The sequence below is a fragment of the Lagenorhynchus albirostris genome, chromosome 12 (genome assembly GCF_949774975.1).
Source record: "Lagenorhynchus albirostris chromosome 12, mLagAlb1.1, whole genome shotgun sequence".
Lineage (NCBI taxonomy): Eukaryota > Metazoa > Chordata > Mammalia > Artiodactyla > Delphinidae > Lagenorhynchus > Lagenorhynchus albirostris.
In genome coordinates this window covers 33,826,095-33,853,443 of record NC_083106.1, presented here as the reverse complement: position 1 = coordinate 33,853,443, position 27,349 = coordinate 33,826,095, and the positions used below count along the sequence as shown (strand labels likewise).

Here is a 27,349-nt window from a genome sequence, read left to right as displayed (position 1 = left end):
GCCCCAAAAGTACTTAATCACCATCCTTAAGTCTCAAAATTTTGTGGATCAAATACTGATCAAGCAAAGACCAAGAAAACTTTGTTGTATCATTCCTTTGGACTGGATGAATACCCTGGAATTTAAGGTAATAAACTGAAAATGATTAGTGAAATAGAGTGGACAATACTCGCCTTCGTCATCCAAAGTAGCATTTCATACCTAAGCATAGGAATAGCTAAAACTTTGGAGGACAAAAGGAGATATGTGACACCTAGGTGTGTTTTGTGTAGGTTGACAGGTTTTCTTTTTCTTTTTTTGGTCTTGGTTTTACAAAATCATTTTCCTATTTAAGTCATAATAAACAAACTGAAAATTTCTTCTCTAAAAAGAATTTTTTATTTCTTTGTCACTGCAACATTATGCTTTTAGCAGCCCAAAAGGTGTTCTGAAGTTATAACCCATCCTGGATTCCTGGAAATGTGGAGAGAGATGTTATCACAGTAAGACCTGACCTGATTCACATTCTGTGAAGGTATTTTGAATGTTCTTCTATGAATACATCACTTGGCTCATTTTGTCAAACATAAGTGTTATGTAAAGATAGGTATTAGTGAATTACAAACCCTATCTCTACTTTACCAGATAGTGAGACATCACATTGATAAGGTACAGGTTTGACTTAAGTAAATAAATGATGCTTTAGGCTGTAGACTATGGCTACTTATGGAAAATTGTAAATAAAAATTAAAAGTAGCTGAACATACAGAAATACAATATCCCTTTTTAAAAAGATTAACAAAATAGGTTAATAGGTAAACTTTATAGTTTTAGAGTCCAGGAAAACATATTTTTTGAAATGTCACCAAAATTGTAAACATTCTGTTTTTCGGTTTGGGTTTTATTTATTTATTTTTTTGAAAAGGGATACTGCATCTTTAACACAGGTAAAGTCATATATCACCCATTTTCTACTTACAGGTAGTAGGAGTAAGAATAGTAGCTCCTCCTGGCAAGCAAATCACAGACAGTGGAAAAAGAGAAGCAATGGTGAATGAAAAGCGTGACTCTGTCACATTCAATAAAGCAGAAAAATGTGCGTTAAAAAATAAAATAAAATAAAATAAAATTCATGTTTTTTTGGTTTGTATTTCAATTTGCTCATGCATTGGTTAGATATCTTTTGCCATGCAATTAAACAGATACGCGATAGAAAATAAAATATAAAATACATAATTTGGAAAAAATAACATGCTGACTTTTTTATAGCCAAAAAAATTGAAAAATTAAATGGATTGTGTATTTTCAACATGCAGTTAAGCGTAATATCATCCATTACCATCTAAATGTCATGACAGATGGAACAGCTGTGTATAGAACTTCTACACTAAATTGGCTATTTTTTTTTAGATACAAAACATAAAGATCTATTAGGTTAATACAGAATATATGCAGAATGACACCTAAATTTCTATAAATAAGTCATTATATCTTATTAATACACAGGTACATACATATATTATGTGAATATACATATGCACCATACACTATATACGCACAAAGATATTTCTACAGTAGATGTATGTGACCATGATATCACACACAAACATTTACTGTACTGAAGCATAATTTCAAATTTATGTTTGGAATTATTAATGTATTCATGCTGCGAATTTAAAATAATACATAACCAATGAAAAAATGGCATACATTTGGAAATAATTCAACAGTGATTAAATTAAAATGACATTGCGTTTTGAAAGATGCAATATCCCTTTTCTTAGCCTAAAAACTTACTTTATATACACCCTTAGCTGTAGAATTTTACTAAATTAAATTCCAAACCATTTCTTTATACAACAACCAAAAATACACAGATTTTTTTTTTCAACATGAGAAATATACCTACAAATACTATTCCCAGTGAGGGATAAAGTCTTGAGAAACTTAACAATTTCCCACAAAAATAAAGATCCTAAGGGGCTAAAATAATTTGCTTTTTCATTATTTTTATTATAAATGTGTGTATTAGTATATAATGTAGGGAAACTACATTATATGCTAAAATTGTTAACTTTGATACTAACCGATACTGTTATGTATCTATGCTTTTGTGTATGTATAATAAACATATTTGTGATTGTCATACACAATATATGTGTGACACACTACATACAACTAAAAGTCATTACAAAGTTTCTTAGGTAAGTAAGGGATTCTTAGTTATATTACACACTAGAAGGTAATATATCTAAACATGTAACTTCATCTATCTATAAAATTGCAACTTCTCTATTCCTAGAGGTAGTGATGAAGAAGAGAAACAAAAGCCCTAGCATACTTTCTAGTAGAAGACAATCAATTAAAGCATAATTATGAAAACTCAAACATTAAACATTTTAATAGAAAGGCTCATTTATCCAACCATTTAAAATATGAACCAGAAAAAGAATTTGATGCATTAGGCAATTTTAGAGAGCGTCAGAGCATTTTACCCACACAAAAAAAATCATGCTTAGAGATTGTTTTGGTGTACTTTAGAAAATTTATGTTTCAATTTTTTGGTTATTTTTAAAACAGACGGCCACAGATAAGAAAGGCTACAATAATAAGTGTTTTCAAATAATTAACCAATAAAATCAGTAAGTTTAACCCAATTCTAACTGAGTGAAGACATAACCAGAGGCCATTTTTATGTTTTCATATCCAATCTGAAGTGGCTGAGATAATTTTAACTCTAAAGCAAAGTTTAATTAACTCTCTAAACTGTTTAGTTTAACTCTCCAAATATAAATTTAAACTAAATAGAAACATAAGATCTGAAAGTTATATTCAAAGATTTTATTGATCTTGATTGGCAAATTTGTGTTAGTAAAATACTTAAATCTTCCTGTCTCAAATATGATGTATTTTCCAACCACAGAGGTAGACAACAGCAAAAGAGAAAGCACTATTGGGGAAAGCACGTATGTAGCTAATTTAACACAAAACACTACAATGCATACCTAATGTTTCTAATGCAGATGTGTCTTCTCCAACATATATATCTCCAGGGGATAATTGTAAAGAGGCAATACATTAAAATAAACTCTCATGGAATCATTAAACATGTAGTATGAGTCTTATCTATATTATTAATGATTTATTTGGAGTACAAAATAACAATCAAAATAGTACATTATATGATTTAATATAATGTAAGCAACATCTTTTATTATATTCAATATAATTAATGAATGACAAACACTTCTATACACCAAGGTATTTTAGGACTATACTCTGTAAAGATTTGTTTTTAAATCCTTCCAAATTTTAATATTATTTAAAACATACAATTGGAAAGATTGGAGAGTTGTATTAATTTCTAAAACAATGCCTTACAGATAATGACACTTTATGGAATAGGAAAAAGTTCAAGTTATAAAAACTGTATTCTTTGAAATGTTTTCTGGTAGAAGTATACCTTAATCTCCCAAATAGAATTCAATTTAAATTCCTGTAGGTCTTAATATCTTCATATAATTCCAGAAGATGGCGATATTGGTTGATATAGTATAAAAGACTAATGCTCAATTAAAAAAAATTGACTCTTCATATTAAAGTGCTGAAATATTTAGTCAGTGAATATTAATATACAATTTTGTAAAATAATGCCCATATTCTTCTTATCTTATTTGTAGCCAACATTTAGAAAAACAGAGTAAGAGTACAAAATAATTCATAGACCATAACCCAAATATCGTAATAAACTCTTATTTTGCCATTCGTAATACATAATGCTTCAAAACATAAGATATGTTAATAACTCAAGCGTTTGAGGAATTTAAATTCATACATTAATTTCAAGGTTAAACTGACAAAAAGTATATTTTATATCCGAAATTAAACTGCAAATAACCAATAAGAATTTATTTACAAAGCATAAGAAACAGACCCAGATGCTGGCAACATTGTTAAAATTCAATTCTTGTGTGTTCTAATTTAAAAGCACTCAGGGAAACAAAAAAGTGCTTCAAAACTAGTGACAGTGACATATGGTAAGTGGGTGGGACAGAACAAAATCAGGTCTTACCTCTTTTTTACAATTAATATGACAACTAGAAGCAGAAGGACGAACACCAAAATCCCAGCACTAATTCCTGCTATTTTCACCACTCTGTCTGTCTGCTTGGCTGGGTCTGGAATCACTTCTGGTTCTTCTGTTGCTGCTGCTAAATGAATCAAAAATATAAGTTACTGAAAGCAGCTAATTATCACAGAAAGGAAAATTATTCCCAGCTAAAGCTTACCACAAAAAGACAACTTATTTTATTTGAATAAAGATAATCTGAAAATATAAATACAGTAGCATGCTAAACTCCAGCATGAGAGACTTATGGTAAAGAGAAACTTTTGAAGAGAGATTTTGTTAACATAAAAAAATAAAAACTTAGAAATAACTATCAAAGGGGACTGTTTTTCTCCAAGTATCCTTAAAAGTAAGAACACAGGAGTTTTAGCAAATAGTACAGTGGAAAGAGACAGGGTCAAATTTAGAGATTCATTCTTTTATCACTTCATTCAATAATCACTTCTCCACTAAAATGCAAGGTGTCGTGCTTGGGCCTTTAAAGCAGTGTCAACGGCATTTGTCTTGGACACAAAGTGTTAGGTTAAATAAATGCCTAGTCTAAGTGCTGGAGGTGTGAGTTTATGATGTGGTAAAAAAGATTTGAAATAAACAGTTTGGAGGAAGACAAGAATAAGCAAAGGAAAACAGATTCATTAAGTAATATTTCACATTCTCTTAACAAATAAAAGCCAGGTAATAAACTTGGGAAACAGAACTCTGAGAAGATGAATTTTTTTTTTAAATTCTTTATAATCGCCTTACTTTCTTTCTTTCTCAAAGCCACCGCCATCCTCCACATATATACACAATTAATATTATAAATCCTACTCAATTTACAATCTCCAGTAACCCTTGGAAGACATCTTCCTTTACCTCATTTGCCTTGAAAACTGGCAAGGAAAGCATTATTATCTACATTTTACAGATTAAAAAACCTGAGGCTTAGAGATATAGGACAGATTAGAAATTGCTCAAGAACAGAGACAAAAATCTAACATATCTTCTATCTTCTAAAGCAGCATTTCTCAGTGTTTCCAGATCCATGGCCCCTCTTGCTAAGAATCTGTGTGACGGAGGACAGGTGATTCTTAGAATTAGGCACATTTGGGAAACTCTTATTAAAGCAGCCATCAGTGTCAAGAGATGATGGCTGAATGAACAAACAAAAGGATCCCTAAATCCAACCTCAGACCTTCTTAATGGATAATTTGATAATTCCCTTTTAAAATTACCCATTTTTCTACATTCCAATCCTTTCTTCTTTAGCTTCTCTCTCTTGGCTTCTTTACCCCCAAACCTCTGCTTTCACCTCCAGTTCTGCACATTTAAATATCCACTTCAGTTTTCCAACCAGCCACAGTTTCCTCCCAAAGGGGATGGACACAAGGTCGTTAACTTTTAATTTTTCCAAGTAGGAAATTAAAAAGAACTAATATATCTAATATCAGTGTCATTTCATAAAATGGTGCTTTAAAGGTAAACCAGTAGGAAACATAGTTTGAAGAAAAGTGTTCGAGAGAACACAGTTAACTTTGGAAAATAATTCACTATAACTGTCTTAATGTATCTATTTCAATTGGATAGGATAAAATCCCCATGGACCAGTATTTGGTACCCATTATTCTCAAGAAAGAAAAACAAGCCTTCAGTTTATTTCTTCTGGTAAGCAAGGGAGTTTTCCTTTCTGACTTGACACTTTCCATTATATCCAGGCTTCAGGGAATTTCCAATCTCAAATAGAGGTAGTTCAATGCTTACCACATTTCAAACTACATATTATGTTTCAATTCATCAAAACATGCATTAAATATAATGGAGATCTCTTCTTTCCCAAGAGCAACTTTAGAAATACATACATATATCAGTGTGTGTGTATGTATAAATGTATGTGTGTATTTACGTATGTATACATATATATTCAATAAAAACAGGGGCAGTATATTTCAAAGTTGGATATAAAGCTAAAAGGAATATATTTATTGTTTGTAATTCTCCAATTGGATTGGTTTGACACAGTTACTTCTTGAAATAGGGAGACAATGTTTGATGTAGAAATCTCTAGAAAAAACTTCAGGGCATGCAACGAATCATTATTCACTATTTAAAGCTTACGATCATAAGTTTCTGTGCTACACGTGGCTTTCAAAGGGTAATGATAATGATCCATTTGTGATTTTCTGACTTAACTCACAGAATTAAACTTTCTGAAAGTCTTTGTAAGATTATTTCTTGTTCAGTGAGGTAAATATATATATATGTGTATATATATATATATATATTTTTTTTTTTTTGCAGTACGCGGGCCTCTCACTGTTGTGGCCTCTCCCGTTGCAGAGCACAGGCTCCGGACATGCAGGCTCAGCAGCCATGGCTCACGGGCCCAGCCGCTCCGCGGCATGTGGGATCTTCCCGGACCGGCACGAACCCGTGTCCCCTGCATCGGCAGGCGGACTCTCAACCGCTGTGCCACCAGGGAAGCCCGGTAAATACATTTCTAATATAACATTTTAATTCAATTAAACACATGCTATTATGGAATAACTTTACAAAGATATTATGCTGTAAGTAGTGTATGTTATATTTCATAAGAATCTTCAGAACTGCTAAGCTCCACCAGAAGCAGACAACCCTCACAATATACACAGGTGCAAAATGGACTATCATCACGAAATACGAACATCCAGCCTTAATACTAACTGTGAGTAATTATTATATAACAAAAGTGACATGTAGGTGATGGCTAAACAATTTCAAATACAGAAGATGAAGAATTTTTTAAAAGTCTCATTACTTAAATAAAGATTTGCTAATAAATTAATCTAAACATATTTCCAGAAAAGAAAAGCCAAATCTAAAAGTAAATTTCTGACCAAGGATACTGATAACCTTGCAGGTGTATTCAGGGTGCAAAGTACTGAGACATTTATAATCTATTATGTAAAACAGTGTTACTACTTTAAAGTCATAGAATATATGTACTTGTAAAACAATGGACTTCAATTAATATTTACCAAGTGGTTAAGAAAGAAAAAAACACCAAGTTCATTCATTTGAGTTGGGTTAGACTGCTTGTTTGTCATGATTACAACTCTGGTGCAAAAGAGTTGTTCGTCAATGCTTCAAATCATTATAAATCTTGAGCATTGAAGGCTAATCAAATTCTCCAGGAACATGTGATTTGGTGGTTGTTTTCCCCTGATCGTGAATCCTCCTCAAAGTCTTTAGCTATGACTTATTATTACTATTACTAACAGCATTTTTATTAAATGTCTGTATAAATTTATTACATTAGATACCTTAATCACATGTATTTCTCCCACTTCTTGCCCTGCTAAACCAAGGAACATAAATATCCTATTTAAAATCATTCAACCTTAGAAGATTCATTAATGGAAACGCAAGCAGTAGCCCCTAAGTGAGCATTTTCTATTTTCTTCAAAGAGAGCAAAAAGCTATTATAGTGACTGCGCCCCTGAGCCCCGTTTATAATTTATGCACGTACACAAAGGCAATGTGGAGCACCTTTTTCAGAAATGCTTTCCTTTGCCATAAATCTTTACCTTTTTTATCTGCCAAAGAATATTCAAAGAGTTCCCAGTGTTCTGAAGCCTAGAGCAGCATAATTTTTTGGACAGTGGGAAAAAAACTAAGGCAGTATTTTATTTTTATGGAGCAAATTTATGAGATGCATTTTTTGGGGCAAAAATAGTTAAAGCAACTTTATAAATTGTGTCCTTGCTCCCACTACTTAAAAAGAATTTACCTAAAACATTTAGGTAAAAAATATACAAATACCTAAAAATACATAAATTTAATTAAAAATTAAAATTACATAATAGCTGCAATCATACAAATGCAATCCATCTTCATGATGGATATTAGAGATAGAAGCCTCTAAGTACAATATATTAGGTGATCTCACAGCGGCTTTAGAGACACCACCGTCCTGCAAATTCTGCATAGTCTCCAGGTATTTCACTAATGCTTTCTTTCCTCTTCAGTTATAATTCTGAAAAATTGTTCACACTCACTTTCCAATCATTACTTAAAATCCTATAATCAGGCTTATGTCTCCCAATGCCACCACCCCACCATCACCACCATCTCTAATGACTTACTGGTTACTGAGTTCAATGTACAACTTTTCTTATTTCATGCAACCTCTTGATAGCATCTGACATTGCTATCCACTCTCTCTTTGAAACACTCCTTTCCTAGGGCTTCCATTACTTGGCCATCTCCCAGTTTTCCTATGACTTTAGCTTTTCCTTTCCAGATCTCCTTTGTGAGTGAGTCCCTCCCTTGTTTCCCTTAAAACTGGGTGCTGCTTTGACTTCCTCAGCGAAAACTTGAACCTCTTGACACAGTTTTCCATACTTTCTGGCTTGATAATTTCATCCACTTCTGTCAGTTCAGTTGCCATCCATGCTGGTCACTCTCAAATCAATACACAGTAGTCCCCCCTTAACCAGTTTCACCTTCCATAGTTCCAGTTGCCTGTGATAAACTGTGGTCCAAACATATTAAATGGAAAATTCCAGAAATAAACACTTCATAAGTTTTAACTTGCATACTGTTCTGAGTAGCATGATGAAATCTTGCACCATCCCAATCCTTCCCACCCAGGATCCCCAACCATCACGTCATCTGCTCCTGACATCCAACCATCAACTTCGTCATGGCTCCATGATTCAGGATCACCTGAAGCAGATGATCCTACTTCTGATACATCGTTAGAAGGTCAATAGTAGTAGCCTAACACTAGGACACAATGCTTATGTCATTTACCTCACTTCATCTCATCAGGTAGGCATTTTATCATCTCACATCACTGCAAGAAGAAGGGTACATACAATAAGATATTTTGAGAGAGAGAGAGAAAGAGATACCGTATTCACATATCTCTAACTAAGGCCTCCAACCTGAACTGCTGACCCATATAGTCATCTGATTCTTGTTATATGTCTGCACCTCAATGTAGGAAAGTCACCTTCAACACACTATATCCAAATTTGAACTCATAATCTTACCCTCAAACCGGTTCTTCCCCTAGTGTGTCACCTTTCAGAAAATGACACAACTTTCTACAGTGTTCAAAGCCAGAAACCTGAGCATCATTCTTGAATCCTCCTCTCCTTATCTCTAGGATTAACGTATAATTTATCATCCAAACTGGAATGCTTTTGAAAGTAAAGGGGGATACTCTTAATAATTATGACAGGACAAAAGGCAAAAACTAGAATTGTCCTGGGCAAACTGGCATGTATGATCACTTGACTTTTTTTTCCTCATACAATTAGTTGCAAAGTACTACTACTTCCTAAATATCTCCTGTCTCTACTTTTTCCATCCCCACTGCTACTGCCTTAACTCCGGTAAACATCATCCTTCACCCAAATTACAGCTGCCACTGGTCTTATCTCCCTGACTGCATTCTCTAAGCCTAATCCACATCAAAACCAACATTGCAGCACATAGCCTTTCTAAGACTGTACCATGTCACTCCACTAATTAGAACCTTCCAACGGCTTCCCACAGCTGTTAAAATAAAGTTCATTAAAGCAGGGGCCATGTTTATTTTGCTTACCATTGTATTTCCAGTAGGACCTGGAAAGGAGCAACAGTACAAAGTATTGGTTGCATAAATGAAAGAATAAAACTAAACCTGCCTATGGTTGATTGTAATGGCATAAAGAAAATCAGTTGTCTTTTAAAAAAACACAAGGATATATTTGACCAGACATATATCTTGTTTTTCTGGGTGTTGGCATAAGACGAACTTGGTACATACATTTCTAAATTGTCTCTAGAAATTTCGACCCCTTCTGCTAGCCATTCCTTCACAAGGCTAACCTTTTCTACCGTCTGCCACATCTACCACCAAACCCAAGTGCAGGGAAATTCCAGCATCATGCGAAGTACAGGAGATTTGATATCAGCAAGACTCTATTTTAATTCTTAGTTCCTTCTCTTACTTGCTGTGTGGCAATAGCAAGTTAGCATCTCTTAGAGTTAATATCTCATCAAAAAGTAAAAATAATAACAGTGCCTATGTTATATAGCTTTTAGAAATAGTACGTGACATAATGACGGGAAATATTTTTTATAAACTGAAACACTTGTAGTGGAAAGCAGAAGTAGATGCTGCTGCCCTGGGTAGAGATGGCCTAGATGTTAGCCCTTTGGGCCTATCATATAAAAATTAAAAATTACGAATAGGGGAACTGACATTACTGAAAAAGTTTAAAAAAAATCTTAGCAGTCTATTGTATAAATATATAATGATGAGTTTTGTAAAGTGCATGTTATTAATTAAATAGTCTGCCACAGTGGATGTCTAAGCCTTAAGGGCATCTTGAAACATGCATTATTTAACTCAGTGATTCTTTGAAGTCACTTGCTTCATCATGTCATATGATCTTATGAAACTTGTCTTAGATTATTGAATAAAACACAGGGTCTGTCAGAGTTTTATATTGGTGAAAAGGGAAAACAGCTATATGTCACACATTTTCTTTAAATAATTAACTAGAATATAATTTTTGTTCTTGTTTAATAAAGATATGGGTATTATCTGAAAATTTCTGATGTGGAAAATAACAGTGCAGAAGTCTATGGAGGCTTTAAACAACTATGAAATTAAAGTATAGATTAATATTACAAATATTTAAACTTAATTTCACACTGCTTAAGGCAACTTTTTGTAGTCTTAGATTCTCTGAATTTGTTTTTAAAACCATAGTTCAAAATGTTATATAAAATCCTGAAGAAATAATAGAAATACTTTTTGAAAAAGCAAAAGAAATAGGTATCACATTTCAGGAATGTACTTAAAAGTCAAAAACCATGTAAAATATTATTTTTTATTTCACAGTAATTTAACAAAGGGCAAATATTTAATTTTACATATGGATTCTCCATTAAGCTTCCCATTTCAATTTATTTAATTGGGTAAAGTAGAGACTTACTGTGTTCTCTTACTTCTGAAACACAGTGGAGTCTGTCTACCAAGTTACCTCTGAAATCTGTCCTTAATTCTCCATTCCATCTTCTCACTGCCTCAGATCAAGACCCAGTCATCCTGCTTTTTCACTAAGCCTTTCTGCTTCCCATGTAGGCCTCCTCAGATTCATCCTCTATATTGCCACCAAAATGAGTTTTCTAAGACGCAAATGTGATTAAATGACTCCTTTAACTGCTTTCCATTCAAGAGGAATGGCAAATGTTCTTGGTATGGCATATAAGGCCTTTCAATATGAGGCTCTAATCAACCTTTTCAATCTCATCTACTGACAATTACTTTAGGGCAGGGGCCCCCAACCCACCCGGGCCACCCAGCAGGAGGTGATCTGTGGGCGAGGGAGTGAAGCTTCAACTGCTGCTCCCCTTTGCTTGCATTACCTCTTAAACCAACCCCTCACCCCACCCCGTCCATGGAAAAATTGTATGCCACGAAACCAGTCCCTGGTGCCACAAAGGTTGGGGACCACTGCTTTAGGGTATCTTACAACCTGAATCAGTTAAAAGCATCAGCCATTCCCCAAATTCTGAAATACTCCTCGATCTATTCCAGGGTTTGGCAAACTGTGCTCCCTTGGATTGCATCCAGCAGATTTTGACTGCAACTATTATTATGATTGCAAATATTCCACCTTACAAGATAATGCCAAATGGTTACTGATTTAACATACCCACAGCAGTGTATGTAAACTCTGTTTAAATTACATCTTAAAACTTTGTATTATCAGACTTTTGTAATTTTTGCCAATTTAGTGCTAGAAAATGATATCTAATATGCATTTGATTACTAAAATCATCTTTGAGATACTTGTTTGAAATATTTATACGTACTTCTTTTCTGAAATGCTTGGTGTACAACTTTAACCCATTTTTTCCATTTGGGTTTCATCTTTTTCTTATCTGTTTATAGTAATACTTTATGTGTGAGCACTAATCCTTTGTCAGTTATAAGTGTTGCAAATACCTTCTAGTGGGTGACATTTCTTTCACTTTAAATATAGTATCTTGATGAATAGCAGTCCTTAATTTTAGTGAAGTCAAATATATTAATCATTTATTTGAATTCATAAAAACAATCTCTTCTTTTTTCTCTAAAAGTTTTAAAACTGGCTCTATCTGGAATTGCTCTCTGAGTATAATATACAGTAGGAAGGTATTTCAGGCCCCTCCACCTGACATAAATATCCAGTTATCGGTGGACAAGTTTTCAATTGATCCAATGATCTACAAAATCACTTCTGTCCTATATCCAAATTATATAAACGGAGGAATTCAGTTTCCAGATTTTCCATTATTTCCCAAGAGGCAATATTCTGTACTGACATAACACTGTTTTAAGTACTATAGCTCCATAGTATGTTATAATATATGATGGGCATGTTTCCATGCCTAGTCCTTTTCCTCTGAAGTATCTTGACTGGTCTTTATGTTTTGCTACGGGTAACTTCTTCAGATTAAAGTCCAGCTGATAAATGATCCCTTCACTTCTGTTAAAGCTGCTGTCAAAGTAGTCCAGCCACAGCAAAAGGCTTATTTTTCAATTCGAACAATTGTGCTTCTCTTCCTAAAAGTTCCATTTGGTTCTTTGCAACTGGTTCTTTGTTTAGTAACTCTTGATAGTATCTTGCTAATCTTTATGATTTGCACTTTTGTTTCTTTAAATATTTTGTACACAGCCTTTAGCTCTTTTGTATTCTGTACTTGACAATCCTAATCCCTGCAGTCCTCTGGGAATTAAGATCTGTTTTTTCTGCTACATCCCTCACAGTGAATTACTTTCATGAATGCTTGGGGACCTTTGGTTGTGAGTTAACTGCTTTATGTTAGTCTGTGAGAATCCTGCAGACCTAAATTGATCATGCTTTCATCTAAAAAAGAGAACTTGCATCAGCTTCTGCCAGTAACCATGAGGTGACATAGGGCTCGGACCATCTCTGCACCCCTCAAAAGTACCAGCTCTATATTTTTGTTATAACAAAACAATTGATCTGGGTTTCAGTCCCCGCTCTGCCACTCACTAGCTGGGTAATCTTGAGTAAGTTATTTAACCACGGCATTCCTAAGTTTTCTTATCAGTAAAATAGAAATGATAAAAATACCTAGGTTCTAGGTCGATGGAAAGATGACATGTGCCAAAATACATAAAGTCCTTAGGACAATACTTGGTACATAAGGTCTCAGTAAGTGTAATAATTAAATAAAACATAATTAAATTCGGATGAAACTCTTTTACCAAATCTAGATTTTTGAACGATAGCTAATACGTGTTCAAATAAACAGCATCAAATGGAGAGAAGTCTAATTTCTAAAAATACAGAGTTATTAACATTACTCTTTATCACATCCCATATTTGTCGAATACCTCAGGGGTACAAAAGACTGTATTAGGCTAAAAACCAGAAAGACGAACAAATGCTCTTCCTTTAGAGAGTATATAATCTAGAAGCAAAATGATAAGTACTTAAATAATTGTACTTATTAGCAGAATATGCCAAGTACTAAAAAGAGGAACAACCAGGGGTCCTGAATAGGGGCATAGAACTGTATCTGGTTTGCTGACATCCTAAAACATTTCTTAGAATTATTCAACATCAAAGTCCAACTCTGATTTTTAGATAAGGAAAAAACTCAGAAGAGGTGAATGGCTTTTTCATGGTCACAGTATTAGTTATTGACACAATTAAAAATACAGTTCATGCTTCCTGACTCCTATTTAGCACTTTCACTTGGGAGAAATGTGATTAGCCACCTATTTTAGGAATATTTTTTGCCACTACGAACTCAAAGACAGAGCGAGAGAGTGAGAGAAAGAGATCAGAGAGGTATCAACTTCAATCACTACCTAAACGTAAGAAAGGAGTAAAGTTGGAGAGATAAAAGTACAAATAAATTGGCAGTCAAACCAAATCCTTTCTAGAAAAAATCAGTCATGAGTAGATAGATGGATGAATGGAATCTTAAATCCATGAAGAAGGCATGGTTTTCCTTCCTTTCATTAATAAATGAATTAACTGTCATCCCTGGCATGTACCTGGCACAGTTCTAAGCTCTGAAGATTCACCACTGAACAAGACAGAGAATATCTCTGCTCTCATGCAATTTACATCCCTGTGCTGTGAAGCAGATGAGACGCAAGTAAATAAGCATCATCTGATAGTGAGAAGTTCTACACTGAGAATTAAAATAGGGGATGAGGCAGAAGACCATGGTGACCTCTTTAGATTCAAAGGTAAGGGACGATCTCTCTGAACAAAACCTGGAGGTAGATAGTGTGGCTTTTTACTGACAAAAGGAAGAGTGTACCATATCAGTAGCAAAATGTTTTGAATACCTTTTCTCTGTACTAGGTATTAAAGGGGGTTCAGAGATTATAGAGCTGTCTACCTGATTTAAAAAAAATGTTATTTTTTTAAACCTCAAGTAATACAGGTGATCAACGAATAACAGTAGAGTGAATTAAAATTAACTTGGGGAAGTAAAAAAAGAAGAAGACCAATAATATAATGCTATGACCCTGGGGAATAATGAGCTGGCCAACATTTATGCCAAAGGTACAGGAAGTGGAAAGGAAAGTGTAAATGATAAGGAACTACACTTTCCACATACTAATTATTATGTGTAGGACATCCAAGTAGTAGTGGCCTATTAAGAATAAAGTAGATTGAGCTGAAGATTACTGAGAAATAAATCGAAACAAACAACGCTGGATCACATATACACACACAGTGTTTACAAAAGTAGGCTACAGAACAACTAAACCTGAACCTTAAAGTGAAATGTTTATGAAGTGATAATGTAGATATCTGGTGTTGTTGGGGGAAGAAAGCTTCATGATAATGTCAGTGATATTTTTTTCTCCTATAAACTACAAGATCAGGAAAGTCTCTTCTTCAGGGAAAAATCTGGAATATTAAAATCCAGGCACTGCATTTAATTAAAAGGCAAATGCACTTGACATTTTTGTTGGCACAGAACTCAGAATGCCAGATCTGGGCCAGTCATCCCAATATGTCATTTAGAGCACAAACAGGAAACACACACATGCACGTGCGCGTGCACGCGCGTGCGCGCGCGCACACACACACACACACACACACTTGAATGTAATATAATTTGAAATAATAGAGAAAGAAACAGAGACCAAAGAAAACCTTTATTAGTGCTCAAATGTGGATGTGATAAGGATGTGATGTAATCTAAAATAAATATGACCTACCTTTAACCTATTTCCATTTTCGTTATTTGTAAAATGGGGTTAAGATTAGCTGCTTTGGGGCTGCTTTTAGTTATGAATCCCACTTTCATTTTCAGCAGGTCATTTTCCACCAAGCCTTGGAAAATTCATTAATCTGGCGTATCTCAGGAGAGCATGCAACATGGTTTAAATCATATTAATAGAGGTTGCAGTGCAATTTTCACAGGTGTTTATTTACTAAATTATAGCCTGCCTTAATATTGTACAGAGGAGCCAGATTAAAAAGTGATTTTATTTGAGTTCCAGCTTTTCTAAGATAATTTAGTATAAAGTCTAAATTATTAATATATGTTTTAGAACTTGAGATTGGTTTTAATCCTAAAATATCTTTTGGCTGTGAGTGAACAGTTAGGAGCCACATTTTTAAATGGTTCTTGATGGTCTAAAGTTATCTAAGCCCTGGCTATATTTCACAATGTCTACTTCTCAAAATATCTAGCAAACACTTAAATCCAAGATACTTTAATCAATTACATTTTGTATACTTCTAGATAATAAGCCTTATTTTTACACTCAAAGCCCTCCCCTTGTCTAAACAGGACCCCTTCAATAGAAAATTTCTATCTCCTCAATGAAGGCTTCCTCTGTTCTTCAATCTCACCCTCTTCTGAATTCCTATGCCCTTATAGATTCTGTTTCTTACCTGTACTGTAAATCACAGCCTAATAGAGGTAGGGTGGAGTTTTGGGAGGAGCAAGGTTAACATTCACTGATTATATGAACTCGGAGGAAATTAGACATCTTCTTTGAATATCAGTTTCTTTTATGAAATGGGGCAATAATACTCTTTCATACATATTCTAAGGAGTAAATGAGATAATCTTAAAGAAAATTCATCAAGGTTTGTTTCCTATGTGTGTTTTCCATATCTTTTCTTCTTTGAGGGCATACACCACCATCTCTCTCTCTCTCTAGCAAATAGTAGGGATTCAGGAAATACTTGATCTCCAAATCCCTCACATGAGTTAGAGATTTAACCACCAATAATCTGCACGACACTGTTTGGGAGACAGAGTTTTACAGTGTAAATGCAAATAGGCTACCTAAGCTTTTTGCCTATTATTTTAAAAGGTATGTATTTGGTATAAATTCATTCTCAGAAGAAGAATGCCCATCAGTGGTGGCTTCAGCTCTCCCATACCCTGAGAAATATCCTCTTCTCCTTTATCCTCGCTTTATACTCCACTGTGACTAATTTTTAAACCACGGTGGGTTTTTTGTTTTGTTTGTTTTGTCTTTTTGCCTGTTTGCCATCCCAACTGTTGGTCCCTTACTTTTCTTCCCTTAAGAGCTAATTCTCAGAGCCCTCAAACAAGTGTTCTCATTTTTCTTTGACCTTTAGTATATCTGCTTTTTCAATTACCTCCAAGCTCACTGAATCCACTGCTCACATACTTCTTCCACTTTCTGTTTTGAATTCCTTAAAGCTGGTTTCTGAGCACCTCACTCCAAAGGAGTCCTGCTACTGTCAAGGACTCCTAGCTTATGGGGAAAAAGAAAAATGTCATTTATTCTGAAGAGATCTCTGAGGCACTGTCCCGCAGTATGACCAGATCCCACAGCTGGGTTCCCGGTCCTCAGTACTCGCTGGCAGATGTGCTCTTCTTGGACAATGCTGAACCACAATTCTTCCATTAACCTCAATGTGAACTTGCTCTTTTTCATGGGCTTCTCTGAGCCTTAGATTTTATAAGCATACTTCTTTTCCAGTCCCCCCAACCTAATACGTTTTTATATTTTGGGGATATAGAAAGCCAAACGTTTCAAAGGAAAATTGTGCTCTTCTACAAAGTTTATACACACTTGGTAGATGATGTGATAGATCCCGTCTAACCTTAAGTACTGGAGATCACTACGTAAACCAACATGCTCTGACACAGAGATAAGACACTTACTTCATAAAATCCCATCCTCAATACACTGTTCTTCTTTAAGAATACTGAACTTCTCTTACCTGTAGTGAACTCAATAGTGGGATCAACAGAAGCCAGGAAAAGGGCAACAGAGGTAAAGCAAAGATTAAAATCTGAACAACGAAGTATAACTTGAGGAACTGTGATCATTAAAGATAGTCAATAAATTATTAATAATAACATCATGTGCATACTAACAATTATTCCAAGATTCTTAACTGAAGATTGATTTCTAATTGCCTTGACAAAGAACAAGGTGAAATTACAAGCAAAAAAATCAGGTAAAATCATAGGCTCTACTCTGTTTTTCTTATTGTTTTTTGCAGCATAGTAATTCCTTCAATTTTGCAAGAATAAAGATTAGTGTCTGTTTTAACTCTTTCATTTCCTTCTTTCAACTTCTTTTCCTTTCATTTCCTCTAAATAACGTTCACTCGGTTTGCTCCCCATCTCTTTTCCATATCATATTAGATCTGTGAGATTTCTCCAAAAGCTTAGTCTTGAGTCTGCAGAAAACAAGAGCAGTAGTGTGTGTGCATGTGTGTGTGTGTGCCTCACACAAGCTTTCCACTCTCACCTGCACAGCCATGTTGCACCTGTGATTTCCAAGCTGCATTTATAAGGGGTGAACTGGCAAAATTCCACCCTCTACTCTTTCATTAGAAGTGGACACAGAATCAAAAGGAATTGAATCCAAATCGACACAAGACAGCTGGCCCCATCCCTCTCTGGTAGCAAAATGAATGAGCCTTGACAAGGAGTGTGAATTCGCTTGTGAACAGGCAGTTCCCAGGTAGCGCAAACTTTTTGCTCAGTCATGGACATGTTTACCTGCTACCAATGGATAGTGGGAAGGAGTAGGTCTGATTATTCTAAATGATGAGCCCCAAAACATGCTGATAGGAGACAAATTCAATCCTGGGTTTCAACTGTGCTGTGTTCAAAGAAAAAAATATTCTTCTCTTTGCAAGGTATCCTTTTATCACAGGGGATTTCATAAAAGGAACCAACCATGACACAACTCTCGCTGGAAAGGAAACTGCACTGGAATTAGGTTCCTGCAGTCATATCATAATCCACCTGAATTTACCTTCTCAACATCCTCTAACCTGCCTCATAGGCCTGAAGAAATAGAACATCTGGCTAATGACTGAGGGCTTCATTTTGTAGCAGGAAAGAAGGATGCAAAGTGTGACACATTCTTCTGAGGACACACCTGATGGTTTCTAAAAGAAGGAGTGAGAGTCTGAAGACTCTCAGGGTAGCTTTAAGAAGGAAAGAATGGGGAAGGAAGGAGAGGTGTCCTTAAAGGAAACCTCTTGTGGAAGGTCTAAGTATAGAAGCATGCTTCTCACTGATGGTAAAGGAACTAAGTATACTTAAGTCAGCTACAATTCCCCTATTTATCCCTTCTTCACCATTACAGTCTTCCTTCAGGACAAGACCTTGAATAACCATGTTGCTTGCAGTTTGAACCATTTAATCTGCTGGAACAAAATGGGGTGGGTACATGGGTGGGAAGGGATGGGCCTGATTTGCTCCATTTCCTCGGATCTGGGAAGCCAGTTGGCTTTTAAAATGGATCAGCAAACTATGATCTTATAAATCCTCTTGTTTTCCAGTATCATTTTTAAAGAAAAAGACAAGATTAATGATTCCCTATTATGTTTGCAATACAATAAATGTATAAATTTAGTATCAAGTTTAAAAAAGTGCTATTTTAATAGGGTATGAAGCTAGAATTACATTTTAACTAATCTCTGAAAACTACTAGAATTTATCAGAGAATTTACAAGCAATTTTACGCAGCACACCATGGTAAGAATAAACACATTTTACTGTTCTGCATAGCTAAGTGAAGAGACCCACCTCTGGACAGGAACAGAGAGGGTGCCCAGCTATACTAGTGTTCCAATTAAGAACTGAGAGGAAGGCAGGGAGCTTCTATCAGAGATCAGTGGTTACCACTCACTTGGGCATCTGTATGACTTAAACGTGTATATTGAAACCAGTACCCCTCTTTAGAGAGGACCAGACAACCTCAGACCCATTCATCTGTTTTGTAGCCCTTCCCTACTAACTTCTTATTGGCTCCATCTCTCTGGAGAACTCTAGGTAATACACTACCATTCATATTATTTCCAGCACTGAATTTGCCTCCAGCGTGTTTGAACGTTCTATATTTTGCTATGGTTTACTATTAAAACTCTTCTGGGAAGTATTCTTTTCAAAAATATGATAAAAACAAAGAAACAATCACTTCTCAAGTAGTATATTTTAAAATAGAACCATTTAAATCTCTTATTTTTGCAATCAGAGGACATCTCTAGGGCAATCAGATAATTCAGAGATTTTAGTCTCTGTCCATCCATATTTTTGTTTTCAAAACAGGCATTGAACCTACTCATGAAGTTCAAGCTACTTAAATATTCCAAGTCATAACAGTAACTCAATCCTTTAAATATATAACATTTCAAGCCATATGAGCACACTAAAATATTTCTTCGTTACAGCTGTGTAAACATCTGGATAAATCATATCCTATCATGTCACCATGTACTTTAGCAAATGAAAGTCGATTCTAAGCACATGACCACAACTACTTGCAATGTAACAGATGATGCTCTCAATATAAGACTGTGTTGCTATGGCATCAGCAAACCATAATCTTATGAATTCTCTTGTCTACCCAGTACATTTTTTAAGGGAAAAGAAAATATTAATGGTTACTATTATATGTTTGCATTTATAATAAATATAAATTCAGTAGCAGGAACCAACCATTATTATAAATTAATAATTTACTAGTTTTGTAGTACATAAAATTAGAACTACATTTGAACTGATATATGATAATTCCCAGAATTTACCAGTAGACTTTGTAGTATTACCACTACATTTTTGCAGTTCATTAGCATGTACCAATAAAATGAATATGGAAGAATAAAATGTAACAGCAATATTTACCTTTTAAAGGAAGGCCATACAGTACTAGTTTATTTTGCAGTACAACAAGCATATCTCTGACATATATGGAATAAATTCTACAAAGCTAAAGGAATAATAATAATCTTTTAAATTAGATTATCTCAAGCTATTTCCAAATCCCCAACAAACACTGAAACAGAGTTCTGTATTCTGGGTATGTGAACTTGGCTAACAACAAAGATTTGCATAAGACATTCTTTGCTATGAGGCCAAGTTTTGTTTTTCTTCATTAGTTTCTATAAATTCTTATTCCAAAGTCTCTGATTCAGACAGATTGTTTTCTCCAACTTTTGTAATATCAAAGTTATCTACGCTGAACCTCAAAGGAGACAAGATATTCTTATAAATCTTTGCTAAATTGTCTTATCTTATAGAGAAAGACTACATAAACACATTTAAATAAAGATGAAAATCAATGGTTTGTAGTTTAGAAAACACTGGTTATATCCTTGCTCAAAAAAGATAAAATGCCGACTAAACAGCTACACCTAAGATACATATTCGTTTCCAACTGTCTCTGTAACAAATTTACCACAAACTTGGTGGCTTAAGACAACAGCCATTTATTCCCTTACAGTTCTGGGGATCAGAGGTCCAAAAACAGTATAACTGGGCCAAAATCAAAGTATTGGCCTGTTTATGCTCCCTCCAAAGGCTCTAAGGGAGAAGACCATCCTTGGCTCTTCCAGCTTTGGCAGCTGTTAGCATCACATCACTCCAACCTCTGTCTCTGTGGTCATGTTGTCTTCTCCTCTGGGTGTCAAGTTTTCTTTTGCCTCTTTCTTATAATATACACATGATAGGATTAGGGCCCATCCAGTTAATACAGGATAATCCTCTTGTCAAGATCCTTAATTATATCTGCAGATATTCTTTTCCCTTATGAGGTCACATTTATAGGTTCCAGAGATCAGCACCTGATAGTTTTAGGTGGCCATTATTCAGCCTATTAAAATCTGTATGCTTTCTAATGTGTTTTAAAGAATATTTTTCCAGATAAACGTGGTAGGTAATCAAAAGAATCCCAAAGGAAAGAAATCAAAGTGATGGTGCTGAGTGGCAGGGAACAGAGAAGACAAAGTTGACAATTTGCCACCTTTGACAGTGCTTGTCACAGGTCTGCTTCTCTTCATTCCCACTGTTTAGTTATTTGTTTTTATTGCTAACAGAACCTCTCCGCATTCTGCACATACTCATATACACAGTAGCTAGAGAAGGGCCTGTGATGTGCTTCAAAACTTTATTATTCTATGTGTACATGTACCAAAATGGTCCTTCCTTTAAATCAGGTAAGATAACACAATGCAGTCATAATAGCTGTTTCTCAAGAGCTGAAGGGCTATATTTGGAAAAGGTATGAGAATCATTCATATACATCAAGCTTATTTTCACAAAGCCCTTAATATAATGAAAGGAGTATATACCCTAATTCCTCTTGCTTCATCACATGTTCCAAACTCTTTGCATCTCCAGCTGCGGTCCTGCTCTATTCCTTTGTTGCAAGTCCAATCTCCTTTGTCCCTTCAATGTCCATCTCAAATCCATCTTTTCCATGACGCTTCCACCACTTGCTCTGGTAACAAATTACCACTTCATATATGAAAATCTCATGATCTTTTTTTGAAAAAAATCTTTTTAAAATTAGAATCTCACAGTCTTTTAAAAAAAAGGTCTGGATTATTCCTTGTTTCATACTTCATTAAATATACATATATTTCCCCCATTACACTGTGAGCTCCTTAAAGGCAAGGACTGTCTTACTCAGGATGGATGTTCTTTGACCTGATCCCCATCCCTATCCATCCATATGTTGCTAAAGAGACTTTCATATGGCTGAGGTTCAATAACTGTTCAATTAATTAAGCTTGTTCTCTACTTTGGGCAAAGTAGTTCTGACTATATGACTTTGCTTCCCCAGTCAAATTATAAAGGAGAAAGATGATCTTTTCTTAGTAAAAAGGATAGTTACTATAAGACACATAATATACATTTCTTAAGGATTTGAATGACTAAAGAGGGGCAAGATTTATACTTGAAATTGGTTATTTTAAATAGCTACCCAGAATAAAAATTATTGTTTCAAAGAAGAGAAATAACTGTTAAAGGAGTACATTATAGCATATGCTTTAGTCTTTCAAATGATATAATTTCTCTGGGGAAAAAAACCTCTTTCAAAGTGTACATTCAAATAATACTATCAAATAGTACATCACTTTTAAAATTTCAAAATATAGGAGATCATAGACAAATTTATTTTATCCAAGCCAAGAAGTATAGAGTCTTTATTTGTTCAACAAATACTTGAATACTTTTACATGCCAGGTGCTGGATAGATGCTGGGGATGTATCAGCCCGTAAGAGTTAGAACCTATCTTTTTAGCTTAAAGGGGAAAAGAGACAGTATACAGCTAATCGTGATAAATCTTCAGACATAAAAGATAGGGTATTATGAGAAGATTCTAATCTAGTTTGGGGAATAAGAAAAGGATAATTATACTGAGGGCTCAAGGGTGTGTGCCGGTGAGACAAAGATGTTCAATGAATAGATACTGCAGTCCTAGGGCTGTAACTATGCAGAGGTCAGAGATGAGAGAGACAGGTTTGCGAGCATCCTACTACAGAATATTAGTATACTGTAGTATAGTGACTGCGGCCATACTAAAATCTTGTAGCAAGAGTACAAGGAAGAGGGCCCAGATCCAAGCCCTGAGTAGGGGTTAAAAACAAAGGTAGCAGGGTGGGTAAGCATTTCAGACAGGTTCAAAGGCCTTCTTGCAACAAGCAATTAGACAGCTTAGTGTGGCTAACTAGTGGGAACTGACACAAGGCCACACTTGAGAGCTAGGTTACAACCAGATAATGCAGGGCTTTGTAGGCCACACTAAAGAGTTTTTTTTTTTTTTGCGGTACGCGGGCCTCTCACTGTTGTGGCCTCTCCCGTTGCGGAGCACAGGCTCCGGACGCGCAGGCTCAGCGGCCATGGCTCACGGGCCCAGCCGCTCCGCGGCATGTGGGATCTTCCCAGACCGGGGCACGAACCCGCGTCCCCTGCATTGGCAGGCGGACTCTCAACCACTGCGCCACCAGGGAAGCCCCCACACTAATGATTATAAGCTTTATTTTAAGAGCATTTGGAAACCACAACGAGTATTTTAAACAAGTGTCATAAACAGATTTTCATTTTTAAATGTTCTTTCTGGTTAGAATGTGAAGAGGCAGTAGGAAGAAGGCAATGGCAGACCGGAAGGACCAGCTATGGTGACACTACAGCGGTGCACACAAGACATGAAAGTGGCTTTGACTGAATTAGTAGCAGTGGCCATGGGGAAGAAAAACAGACAGATTTAAGAAACGTAGGTAGTGGATTAATAATGTTTGATGATTGGTTGGATAGGGGATGGTAGGAAGAGAAAAGAGTCAACCATAATTCCCAAGTATCTGAACTACTCAGTGGCTGGTAGTGATATAAACTGAGATAAAGAACACTGGAATAGGGGCAAGTTGTAGGGGGGGAAAGATCAGATTAGTTTTGAACTTCTTGAGTCTATGTGCCAGTGAGAAAGAGATATTACAGCTACAGGGCTGTAACTCGGAAGAGATATCTAAGAGATACAGGTTTGAAAGTCATTCTAAAACAGAACATGACTGCAGCTATGGTAAAGTCTTGTACAGCAAATCCAAGTGAGAGGAGAAGAGGGCCCCTATCCAAGCCCCAAGAAACACCAAAAAAGGAGTAAAAGCTGGCAAAACATGCTAAGAAATTGTGGATGGAAAAAAACCCCCAACAAACCATGATAGTAGGTTATTATGGAAGAAGCCAAGGAAAGCAAAAGTCTTGGTTTAGTCCTATTCTAAGTTTTGATAGACAGGGGAAGTATTTACCTAAAAGGTTATTTTTAATTGTGATTTTTCAGTATGAGAACTAGAGGGCAAGGAACATGTTTATTTGGACATTTTCAAATTGCACAAAAGACTTAAGTTCTTTGTAAAGTGAAAAAAATATATATATATTATTTTAAACCTCATGCATGGAATAAATGAGTTACTAAGTATGATACATCTAAAGCCTATAATCCATTAATAGATAGCAACTAGAAGTTGACAAGGAGCATTTTGGGGACAAATTTGATAAAGCAGTTGATGGTATATCAACAGTTCTGCAAAAGTTTATGGTCCATGAAAATTTTATCTACATATGTAGTTTTGTATTATAATGATGAAAATGATATTATGTCTAGCTTGTATTTTTATGAGATCTCCCTGTAAATATCTTAGAAAGAGTTTACAGGTTTGTTTTACTGTTATTAGAATAGCCAAAGAACCAGGTATGACACCGTTTTACAGATCAAAAGGGCAGCAGGAAAAATTGCTGTGTACTCTGGGCAAGTTACTCTGCTTTGTTGAGACCCAATTTTCTCAACTTTAAAATGGGATAAATCCTGCTCTTTAGGTTTTTTTTGAAGATCACTGAATACATATTTAGATCATTGAATATACATCTGGAAGTGCTTTGCACATAGCAGGAACTTAATATATAGATATAGGTATCAAAATTATGGAGTAAAAAATTACTGGCATGCAACATACAACACACTTTGGCAAGATTACATAATTTTGCAAAATATTACTAGCATTTTTTTGCATAGTGTCTCATGCAAACCTTTTTCAAATTATTTTTAAAATGGAACAGGGATTCAGTGGTAGATGAGGAAGTTATTAATCATTTTATATTATTTCCCTTCCCCTTGCAATAAACAGAACACATCTTCACACTGAAATTGTGGCTTACCCAACATTCTAACCATCTCCCCATTTCATTCATTCAGTTTGTATTTGTTAATTCATTTAATATTTTTGAGCACCTGCTGTGAAAGCGGCTGAGGGCAGACTCAAGGGTGACCCAAGCCCCGCTCTCATGGAGCCTACAGTCCAGAAGGGGAGACAGATGTTAAACAAAAAATTATAACTGAGTTCATTGCCACAAAGGAAAAAGACAATTCACTTCTTTTCCAGATTTGACTTATATTTCACAGTGCCCAGAGAAGTCTGGATTCTTGAGGGACCTCACCACTTGTCTCATAATTTACAACAATCACTAGTCTGGCCCCATTAATGTACACAGCTAACACACACTTTCACTAGCAAGAGAAGAAAATACCTAACATCACCATGTGAAGACTAAAGTATTTTCACTTATTCATCGTATCTTGGAACAGCACATACATCATTTTTCTTAGAAGCAGACTCTACTAGCATGCTTCCCAATAGACAGAATTGTTTGTCCCTCTAGCAAAATAGGTGCTTGTGAAAGTTGATTGAAATAATATATCAAAAGAACTTGGCATTTAAGAAGCTCTTAAGTAATCATTCATTCAACAGAGGAAGTTGTGAAAAAAATTTTTAGAAGGTCACTTTGGCTTTTAGGCGCACAATTTCCTGAAAGATTCATTGAACTCTTTGAAAGCAGGCGCTGTCTTAACTCATTTTCATGTGCTAACTATACCATTTGACTTACATTTTTGCCCAACGTACATATTTCTTCAATGAATGAACTAATGAACAGCCAGACAATAATCACCTAAAGGCTGGGAGGAGGTATTTGTATCTTCCTTTACAGATGAGGATGAAGACACAGAGGCTGGTATCACCTCTTCCCTGGTCTACCTGGCAGGGCTTCCCTTATTGAAGTTTCTGATTCCAAGTCCCACTCAACTCTATCTATCTCCAGCATTCATGTGTGGTTTTCCTACTATTGGCCTGTTTAATATCTTACAAAACTTTCAGAGAAAATGAAAATGAGAATGTAAATTAAATAACAGTATTTAGCCACCTAAAATGAAAACATATAATGTGGGACAAGCTCATGATACAACAGTAAGTACAAATAATAAGAAATTACAATTACTACAATTATGGAAAATATTTATGTAAGCATTTGATAAGAGGAAGGAAACAAGCAAAAATAATAATAATTCTGTAAGGATATAGTTTCAAAACATTTCATGTTATAAATTGTTTTAATAATTTTTTAAAGCAGGGGAGAAAATGAAACCCTAAAGAACTATTGATAGCTGGCTCCTGCTCTCAAAATTAAGTTTAATCCTGAGTCTTACAGTCCTCCTATAACCCTGCATCAACATACCTTTTAGCCTAATTTCTCTACATAGCTTTTCCTGAACATTCCATTAACTTTGCTCGTACTGGTCCCTATTCTAGATAAGGTTTCTGGTCTTTCCACCAGCTGATCGCAAGTGTCATTTTGTACAGCATTCTTTTTTCTGTCTTGGCACATTCTATCACAATTATTAGCTCATCTGTCAGGCTCTCTCACTATTCACAATTCCTTGAAAGCATGAGCCACATCTTATTTTTTTCAATGTGGCAGAGGGTAGGTGTGCAACATAATTATGTTAATTGAGTATTTTTGTACACTTCCATCAGTGGGAACCTTTTGTATTTGATATGATGTTTTGACAGTTTCTGATGGCAGGTTAAGATGGTAAATTCATTCCACTTTGACATGGTCATAATTCTGCTCCCCAATTCTTCCAACTTCCTAATTCTTTTAGTGAGCTAAGAATTCAGATTCAAAGTAAGGTTAAAATTGTGCTAGACTGCTTGTGACTTCAATTATCCATATTTCACAGTGAGGACTTGGCCAATGGAAGGTCAAATGTCTTACTTTGCCCACTCTTCAAAATACTTGTGAGCATGGTGTTCCAGATATGCTGCAGACTGAGGATGGAAGAGAGAAGATGACAGGATCAATGCTCTTCAATGCATCACTGCTTTGGGTTAGGTTCCCTAGAAGCAGAGCCTGAGAGAAGGATTCGGATGCACATGATTGAAGGGAGTGCTTGCAGGAGAAAAGGAGAGAGGGAAGCAGGGTAAGACAGATAAGACTGTGGTCTCAGCTGGAGTCTAACTTCAGACTGATCCCAAGGGGAAGCTCAGGAGCGTGAACTGCCCCAGAGCCGACCTCACCTTGAAATGAGGGAGCTGGCTTTTATACCTTCATGTCAGTTAGTTATTGGCTGTAAGCTGACAGAGTTGGAAGGTGAGCACATAAAGCCCTGGGAAATG

General features: G+C 35.5%; 1 protein-coding gene across 5 annotated transcripts in view; it reads right to left on the bottom strand.

The window, feature by feature from the left end:
• The window catches only part of PTPRK (protein tyrosine phosphatase receptor type K), a 565,370-nt gene that overhangs the window by 37,370 nt on the left and 500,651 nt on the right, over positions 1–27,349 (bottom strand). For 3 of the 5 annotated variants that reach the window (XR_009543738.1, XM_060167237.1, XM_060167239.1), the window contains exon 14: positions 4,052–4,190. Coding sequence is in view for 4 of the 5 variants with exons in the window: in XM_060167237.1 (XP_060023220.1) it covers positions 4,052–4,190 (139 nt within the window). In the remaining variant the exon portion in view is untranslated. The remainder of the gene's footprint in view (positions 1–4,051; positions 4,191–27,349) is intronic. The other 2 variants (XM_060167238.1, XM_060167240.1) reach the window with 1 other exon arrangement.